Source organism: Sus scrofa, chromosome 15, assembly GCF_054392235.1.
Source record: "Sus scrofa isolate SSC_HxYL_T2T_F1_AM1 chromosome 15, Sscrofa_HxYL_maternal_Yorkshire_Landrace_v2.0, whole genome shotgun sequence".
Lineage (NCBI taxonomy): Eukaryota > Metazoa > Chordata > Mammalia > Artiodactyla > Suidae > Sus > Sus scrofa.
This window is the reverse complement of record NC_139397.1, coordinates 96,333,950-96,343,530: the sequence shown is the minus strand read 5'-3', so window position 1 is coordinate 96,343,530 and position 9,581 is coordinate 96,333,950. Positions and strand designations below refer to the sequence as shown.

Sequence of the window (9,581 nt, the reverse complement as noted above, 5' to 3'; positions counted from 1 at the left end):
GACTGTAGCAAGTAATTAATGCAATATATTAGAAAGCCTCAAACAAGAACCAAAGTGCATTATAAATTACATTCTACAAGGATGCAGGCGATCATTTGTTTAGATAACATTCACACTCTGTTGGCTTACAATGTATTCGGCCAAAAGAATGAGGCTTGAGGCACAGGGAGAGAAGTCTATATAGTTCTCCCTCCTTCACCTGCTAACCTCCTATTGGTATTTTATCCCATGGTCAAGAATGGCTTGTGTTCTACTATAAACAATGAACTATAAAGAATACTTAGCAGGAGTTCCCTGGTCGTATGGTGGTTAAGGTTAATGTCACTGCTGTGGTGTGGGTTTGATCCCTGGCCTGAGGAACATCTGCATGCTGCAGGGCACAGCCAAAAAATGAAATAAATAAATAAAGGGAGTTGCCATCATGGCTCAGCAGTTAACAAAGCCGACTAGGAACCATGAGGTTGCGGGTTTGATCCCTGGCCTTGCTCAGTGGGTTAAGGATCCAGCGTGGCCGTGAGCTGTGGTGTAGGTTGCAGATGTGGCTCGGATCCTGCATTGCTGTGGCTCTGGCGTAGGCTGGCAGCCCAGCTCCGATTGGACCCCTAGCCTGGGAACCTCCATATGCCGAGGGAGCAGCCCAAGAAATGGCAAAAAGACAAAAAAAAAAAAAAGAAAGAAAGAAAGAAAGAGAGGGAGAGAGAGAGGGAAATGGAAAGAAAGAAAGAAAGAAAGAAAGAGAGAGAGAGAAAGAGAGAGGAAGGAAGGAAAGAAGGAAGGAAGAAAGGGAAAGAAAGAGAATACTTAGCAAATAAGCTGTTATATGGTAGAAGAGGTGCTTAACGAGTAGCACGGTACGCTCTGATCTACTGAAACTTCATTCAACATACAGCAAATAGTATAGAGAGAGAACAAATGAGGGAGAGAGAAGTGGGAAACAGTTGCAGGGAGGGAAACGAAGAAGGAAAGAGAGAGTGAAAGAGAGAGATCTAGTGTAATAGGGCAGGAGAGTGTAAGTGCCATAGGAGTCAGACACAATAAATGCTACAGAAGCTCAGAGGAGCTCACTTTTAACTAGGATGGTGCAAAGGATTTCAGAGGTGATCAGACTTGAGCTATCCTGTAAAGGATGATGTAGGATAGTCAAAGAGAAGGTGAGGGATAATTACAAGAGAGGACTAGCATGAGAAGTGGTTCAGAGGCAGAAAAGCATACATTTCCTTGGGGAATGAATGAACAGATAACACTATGAATGAAGTTTTGAGTCAGGCAACGGTGTAAGATTAACATGGATGAATACAGATGTTGGAGGACTTGAGTCTCAGGCTAAAAACATTTGAGTTTCTCCCACTGGCAACCAGCCAGGAACTACCAAGAATTAAAAAGTGGGACAAAATGGTGAAGGCATGGCTTTAAAACAAATTGGCAAGGAGAGAGGGGGCAAGGAGACCAGGAAAGCATCTATTGCACAGCTGGATGAGGGATGATAAAGCGCGAGCCAGTGGAGAAGGAAAACAGGCAGGAGACAGAGGAAAAACAGGCAGAACTTGGTGACTAATGGAAAAGCAGGAGCCAGTTGGTTATCTACATCTCTTGACTTCAACAGAACAGGGCATTTGCTTTCGAGTCCCAAGTATCTTAAAAGGAGAGAAATTAAAAGCCCTACTTTTATTCTAAAATTTTGAAATATGGAATTGAGAACAAGGAAATTAAGAATCTGAATGTGAAGTGCTGATATCCCATTTGAAAAGGTTTTTTTGCTTGTCTGCTTGTTTGTTTTAGGGCCGTACCTGTCACATATGGAAGTTCCCAGGCTAGGGGTCTAATCAGAGCTACAGCTGCCAGCCTGCCAGCCACAGCCACAGCACCACAGGATCCGAGCATCCTCATCTGTGACCTACACCACAGCTCACGGCAACGCCAGATCCTTAACCCACCGAGCAAGGCCAGGGATCCAACCTGCGTCCCCATGGATGCTAGTCAGATTTGTTTCTGCTACACTACAGTGGGAACTCCTGAAAAGTTTTATCATCATTGTTCATTGTTAGCTTTTTTGTTCATCAAGTCAGGACCAGTGAGAAACATTATCCAGTTCACACACGCACACACACACACACACACACACACACACATATTCTAGAGCTAGATAGATTAAATTTTCAAGGCTTCAGATATTACTTCAATAACAGCCTCTTGTTGATGCTAATCTTACAGAGCTACATTATTGTTAAATTAACTTTTTAGTAATAACCAGCAGAGTAAAGGATTATGGGAGAACACTAAAGTGATAAGGGAACATAATGATCTTCCAGACCAACCCCCTCTGTTTTATAGGAGAAACTGAGACCAGGGAAGTTATTTTCCCTTTTAATCAGAAAACACAACTAGTGCTAAAACCCAGGTCTCCCACCTTAAGAACAGAGTTCTTAAATTTTTTTTTTTTTTTGGCCTTTTTTCTAGGGCCACTCCCATGGCATATGGAGGGTCCCAAGCTAGGCGTCTAATTGGAGCTGTAGCCGCCAGCCTACACCACAGCTACAGCAACACAGGATCCAAGCCTCGTCTGCGACCTACACCACAGCTCATGACAATGCCGGATCCTTAACCCACTGAGCAAGGCCAGGGATCAAACCCACAACCTCATGGTTCCTAGTCAGATTCGTTAACCACTGAGCCACGACGGGAACTCCCAGAGTTCTTATTTTCGAAGTCTTTTTCCTCAGCCTCAGTGATTCCATTCTTCCAGGAAATGCTTAGAAATGCAGCCTCTCTAGCTCTAGATTGCTCTTCTGTTTGTATCACTGAGAAAGAAACACACCAGGAAAGGATCTCCAGGATGAGACAGAGTTCCTCTTCCAAGGCAGTGAAGTAATTCAGCCAGTCTGCAGCCCAGAATTGCAGAACAAAGCCCCAACCTGCCATTGTTGACAAGATCTAGTATTTGATGCCCTTGAAGAGGAGCAAACAGTAATTCTGGCTCCAAGATGTTGGAGAAAAGCAATTATTTCCATCATTTTACAGGCAATGGCTGGATAGTGGGAATGGAGCGACTGTTTCAGTAAGGGACAGAGATGGATTTACCATGCGCTCAAGGAAACTTAAGCTTCGCTAACTTGGGCCCTTCCGGGTCCAGATAGGTGACCTAGAAATTTTGTATTTAGGATTTTTTTTTTCTTTTGTCCTTTTTAGGGCTACGCTGTGGCATATGGAGGTTCCCAGGCTAGGGGTCAAATCCCAGCTGTAGCTGCCGGCCTACACCACAGCCACAGCAACACAGGATCCGAGGCGCATCTGGGACCTGCACCACAGCTCCCAGCAACATGGGATCCTTAACCCACTGAGTGAGGCTAGGAATCAAACCGTTGTCCTCATGGATGCTAGTCAGGTTCGCTAACCACTGAGCCACGACGGGAACTCCACGTATTTAGGATTTTGAGGGTTGTTTTCTTAAAGGATTTCCCTCAAATTATAGTTCAGGCTGTATAAAACTCCTAAGAATGGAATCTGCTGAGTAGTCTAGGGCCGTCTAGAAATGCCTCAAAAATGTCAGTGACCTGCTTTATTAGCTATCACAAACCCGCTATTAACTATTACAATGACCACTATTTTGATGTCCTTTACATTTATCACCTATATCAGTAAGACCATCAGAACAAAACAGAAACAAAGATTTCAAAACCAAACTTAGAGTGCCCATTGTGGCTCAGTGGTTAACAAATCTGACTAGAAACCATGAGGTTGTGGTTTCGATCCCTGGCCTCACTCGGCAGGTTAAGGATCTGGCGTTGCTGTGAGCTGTGGTGTAGGTCGCAGACGCGGCTTGGATCCTGCGTTGCTGTGGCTGTAGCGTAGGCTGGCAGCTACAGCTCCAAATCAACGCCTAGCCTGGGAACCTCCATATGCTTTGGGTACGGCCCCAGAAAAGGCAAAAAGACAAAAAACAAAAACAAACTTATGTTTACCAAAGGGGAAATGCGGAGTGGGGAGAAAGATAAATTAGGGGGCGGGATTGACATGTACTCACTACTACATATAAAACAGACCTGGAACAAAGACCTACTGGAAAATTCACTCAATACTGCTCTGGCGTTGCTGTGGCTGTGATGTAGGCTGGCAGCTGTAGCTCTGATTCGACCCCTAGCCTGGGACCCTCCATGTGCAACAGGTGCAGCCCTAAAAAAATAGAAGAGATAATAAAACTTTTCAATGTAAGTAACAGAACTTCCTTTCATACCAATATTTAGGATTTCTTTCTTCTTGGTAATTATTGAATTTAGTTAGATTCTATTGAAATCATATTTTTGCATAGTAAGTATAACTTCAGAAGCAGTTGTGAGATGTTAAATAGAACTATTTGATCTAATAGTACTAATATTAAATAGAACTATTTATTACATGTTCATGTCCTGGAAATATGCTATAGAAATCAAAACCATGAAAATCTTGATTGCTATTTAGATGGAGATTTATCATTATTTGTGAGATATGTCCAGTATGGGTTTCACTTTAAAACCACAAATAAACTTTTAACAATGGGCATTTTTCTTGTTGAGAGGTCTGTGGTCAAACCAAACATCTCTCTGAACCTGATTAGGTTCTGAGGTTTCCAAATTCAATATTCAACAAATATAGAGCACTTGTTTGGCCATAAGAAATAATTAAGAACTTCAGAGTTAAAGCAACTCTTCTGAACCTGCTCCTCTTTTTTGATGACATGATAATCAGACATAAACTCTTCTGGTCTTAGTGAGGCAGAATAAATCCATACAATTCATCTTTTGAGGATCTAGGTGACATTGCTTTAATTTTTTACATTGGCAAGTCCTTTGTTTGCTAGTAGTTAAGTAGTGGAAATTTTTTTGTATTATTAAATGCTTTATTTCTTCTTCCTCACTCCCAACTATCCTGAATCCAGAAAAATAGACACATGGTCATTTTTGTGAAGACAAAGGAACAGTGAATAGTTAATTATATAACAGACAGAACTGTCCACTGTGTATTCATCCTCGTAACAAGTTGCTAGAGGGTAAATTAGCATATTTAGTTCGCAATCTTATAAAATAGAAATGGGATGGATTGTTTTAGCATTTTCACAGTTTGTGTGATTACTGTCATACTTCACGGAAGATCTGATTCAAAATAACACAATATTGAATAATGGGAAGGGGAGTATTCTACAAACATCCACATGGGCAAAGCACCCCCACTGATGAGCTCTATAATAATGTCTAAAATCCACTTTTCCTATGTAAACACAGTATCACTGTAATCCTAGGGGCTGCATTTGCTTTCTTAGAACAGAACTCTCTTCCAGTGATAGGCCTTAAATGGGCAGAAGTCACTGAATTGTTTTCTGGTGCATTTTCATCACTAGAAGGGACCTCGGAAGTTACATAGTTTGTCCCCATCTCCAGCCAGGACTCTCCCTAATACTGAATATAGCTGTATAGTGATCTGCATTAAGAAAGCTTTTAAAGATCCCTGGGGTTGGGAAAAAAAAATAGTTAATATTGGCCTGATTCATAGAACAGCGTCATACTATGTCAAAACAGCCACCTTCATCAGGGAAGACATCCATCAGGGCTAAGTGCTAGTAGTAGCTTCAAAAGGAAAAGCTTTATTTTCTCAGAGAAAAGAGTGGTAGATTAAGGAAATGACCAAGCAGTGTTGGTATTTTGTTGTTGTTGTTGTTTAGGTATACATTTGAATGCTTATCAAGAAGGAAACATTCTTATCAAACACCACTGCAGGGGAAGCCTGGAGACAGCTGTGAGCCAGCAGATCACAACTCTGTAACAAGTCCTTTCAATTAGCCACAGAGTTGGGGGGGGGGACTTTTGGGGGAGGGGGTGGCTGTTGTCTCAAACAAGATCAGATTAACCTCAAGTTAGTGAAGGGCAGATAAGAATAATATTGACAGACCTGCTTTGTAAGTGATATCTTTCCCTCCTAATCAGCTGAGTTTGTTAGAGCTGCTAATTTTATTTCTTCAATTCCATTAAACTGTGGGTGCAAAGGACAGGAATCAAAGTGTAATTTCAATCTTCTAAGACAATGAATCGCACTACTGTTTTATAAGAAAAGTATTCCTCCACAATTAGTAGACTTCTGAATTGCTGGGTTGAAGTACTACACCAGAACCTTGAAATAAAGTTAAAAGGAGAGCTGAGGCTCTTGTCTGGATAATTTGGGGCATTTAAGCCTTTCATATGGCTAGAGCTATCTATAAAGTGGGGAAAATGACTTGCCCCCCAACAACTGCCCCAAATATCCACTTGATTTTGTGTATTAGCACACAGTTTTTCAAGTAACATTTATATAAAGTTACATAAAAGGCTTCTCAACCACAGGTGCTTTCAGGATTGGGAACTGGGGGGCTGGGTGGAAATAAGTTTAGTTTTTTATCACCAAGCTTCTTGACAACTTTCAAATTTTGTGCTTGTACTTCTTCCAAAGAGTTCATTTGAATATATATAATTTTTAAATGGCTGCATAAAATATATATATTATACATACATAAATTTTTTAATGGCTGTACCCACAGCATATGGAAGGCCAGTCAGATTGTTAACCCACTGCACCACAGCGGGAATGCCTAAACATATATTTTTTTAAAAAAAGAAAGGCACCTGTGTGCTCTATAAGGCTTTGATGCTCAGTCTGGGTTATAGGAAGTGGAAAGTTGTGACTACTGGCCTCTCCTAGACTCAGTAATTCTTGACTTTGGAAAAGGGAATTCAGCCACTGAGACTTTCTGATGTGTAGCTGCCTTTCTCAGAAAACACTAATCAACTAACAAAGTTTTCAAGGTGCCTTTCTTCTTCCTTTTGTGAGAGCAGGAGACAAAAGGAGATCTCTCTGCAGTGTCTCCTTGGCTTTACAACATCCTGCAGTGGACATCTAAACTTAATATGCAGTCTACATAACCTGCATTTAAGGAAGGAAATACTTTCATACTGACTTGGATATTGGGAAGAATAGGGCTTTTTTCTCTCTTAAACTGCTCAGATAATTGTCCCTGTTTCACATACACAACCTGTCAGAAGGTTGTTATCAATGTAACAAATCCCAGAGCAGAATCAAGAAATTCCAAAAAGAAGAAACTGAATCAGCTTTAGAGAAAGATAATCAAAATAAAGGAGCATAAAGAAAAGCAAAGAGTAGCAGATTCTGTAATTTTTATTACAAAAAAAAGTTCAAACCCTTCACATGCTATGACATTAAATGTCACATATAAGTTCATTGCAAGCAAACCTTTTAAAAAATATACATACTGTATATATTTACATTCAAGTTTGAGTAACTGGTGTCAACGTATAGCTTAGGATCTTAATCCACCCTGTGGATTTCTTCAGCTACCAACTAAACAGCGATTGTATCTTCACTCAGGCACATGAAGAGGTAGAAACTGCTTTTTAAAGAAAAGGGGGGAAAAGGCTGCAGTGCAAATGTGAAGACCATTGTTGAAGCAGCTTAGCTACATTAGGGAGGCCCTACCTATAACTAGCTTTAGGCATCTCTAGAAGCTGAATACATGTCGCCTAGTCTTTTAAATTAAAACCAGATAAAACTTTGAGTAGATGCTTCTTCTGAGCACACCAGAGGCTTGGCAGAGCTCAGCAAGGAATGCTCTGCCACTCTGCACCGAGAATTGCATACAACTAAGACAACATAGCAGCAGGGCTGGGCACCATTTCCCTGATAAGACACAAATAAGTGACTTTAGAGACTTTAAATTAGCATCTGTATACCCACAGCCTGGAACTCAGAAGCCACTTAAGATAGTTCTCCCAAGTGAAACCTCTATTATTTCTGCCCATGCCCACCACCATCTCAAACTGAGCTAATAAGTCCAGGTAGTGGTGGGGTGGCCTATGAATTCTGCAGGCCATGGTTCTTCGGCCTCATGACTAAACTTTATGAAGGTTCGTGGGCCTGAGAAGGGCTCCCCGGGTTCTTGCCAGATTTGATGGGGCTCGTTCCTGAGAGGGGAAGTTGGAGGGAAGCCACGGGGGTGGCTGACAGCAAAAGCCCTTCTCGTTCCCTTTTCTTCTGTTTCATCCTGCGGTTCTGGAACCAGATTTTGACTTGGGTATCATTCAGCTGCAATGAGTTGGCTATCTCGATGCGTCGGGCCCGAGTTAAGTACTTATTGAAATGAAACTCCTTCTCCAGTTCTGTCAGTTGCTTGGTGCTGAAATTCGTGCGGATCGCGCTGGGGGGGCTGGCTGCTCCATACTCGGCGAGTTTGCCTGCAACGTAAAGACAGGGCAGGGCGTCAGAGGACGCGGAGACGCAACTAGGGAGAGGCTTGGGGCTACATGAGAATCAAAGCCACAGCGCGAGATCCTCCTGGGTCTCAGTTGAGCCAAGAGAGAAGCGCTCCTTCCTGCAATTTTCTCAACGCCTGGCACTCTGGGCACGCTCAATGGAATTCTCCTACTTTAGTGTTGCCTCGGACCGCGCCCAAACCGCGGTCCAGAGGGACAGCTGCAAAACACCCCCGGGGCAATTCCGCGGGGCAGCCTCCGTCCCCAACCCCAGTCGCGTCCTGTCCGTCGAGAGCCCAAGTACTTACTTTTCTTCGGGGCGTTCCTCTTCACTTTCATCCACTCGAACGTGCTGAAGGCGGCGGGGAGGCCAGAGGCCGGGGACGCAGATGTGGGGTAGGCGCCGAGGGCTGGGGACGCGGTCTGGAAGGCCCCGGAGTGGCCGTCGGCCGGCTCTTTGAGACACGCGGGGAAGGGGCCGGGCTCGCCGAAGGCCACGTAATCCCCCTGGCCGCTGAGGAGGAAGGAGCCGCCGCCCGAGAAGACGGCCGAGGTGGCATAGTGGACGTGCGCCCCGCCGTCGTCGGCCGGCCGCCCGAGAGCGCACGGGAAGTCGTACGCGGGCCCGGGCCCCGGGAGGCCAAAGTCCGTGCCCCCAGCCGCGGCAGGTGCGGCGCCCGGCTCGTAGGCCCCCTCCAGGGGGCACGGCGCGTACGCGGGCGGGGCCGGAGCCGGCGCGGGAGGCTGCGCTGGGGCAGTCGGGGGCGAGGGCGCCGCTCTGGCCGCGGCCAGGGGCAGACAGCTGACGAAGGCGCCGTCGCCGCTGCCCAGGGGTAAAGCGGGCTGCAAGACCACGGGCCGGGCGTCGGCGCGGCAGAACTTGGGAGCGAAGCTCAGCACGTCGCCGCCGCCGCCCCTGCCGCGGCCGCACGACACGTAGTCCAGGTAGGAGCTCATGGCTCCAGCCCACCCACCTGAGCGCGCCGGCCGGGATTCGGGGCCGGCAGGACTGCCGTGGTCTGCGTCACTCAGCCTTCGCTCACTAGCCGAGCGGCCCTCGCCGAGCCATGGCAAGCGAACTGGGGGTAAATAGTGGCTTAATATAGCGGCGAGGGTGGCCACGTGGCGCTGGCCGGCCAATGGGCGCCGTCCCCGCACGGCGCCGGTCCCGACTGGCGCGCGGCTCCACGCGCCTGCCCCGCTGCCAACTTTGCCAAACCCGCGGGTGGCCGCCGCCCTGAGCACCCAGGCCGGGAGGAGAGCCGTACGGCCCACAAGCTACCTAGAGAAGGGCGGGACGAGAACGTGGGATGC

At 45.7% G+C, this 9,581-nt stretch overlaps 1 protein-coding gene across 1 annotated transcript; it reads right to left on the bottom strand.

Moving 5' to 3' along the window:
- Positions 1 to 7,158: 7,158 nt before the first annotated feature.
- Positions 7,159 to 9,343, bottom strand: HOXD1 (homeobox D1). Its single transcript, XM_001925017.6, has 2 exons — positions 8,576 to 9,343; positions 7,159 to 8,249 (listed from the first exon to the last, which is right to left on the bottom strand). Exons 1-2 carry the CDS (start codon positions 9,222 to 9,224, stop codon positions 7,915 to 7,917), a joined length of 984 nt encoding a protein of 327 aa, XP_001925052.3. The 5' UTR covers positions 9,225 to 9,343; the 3' UTR covers positions 7,159 to 7,914.
- Between the last annotated feature and the right edge of the window lie 238 nt (positions 9,344 to 9,581).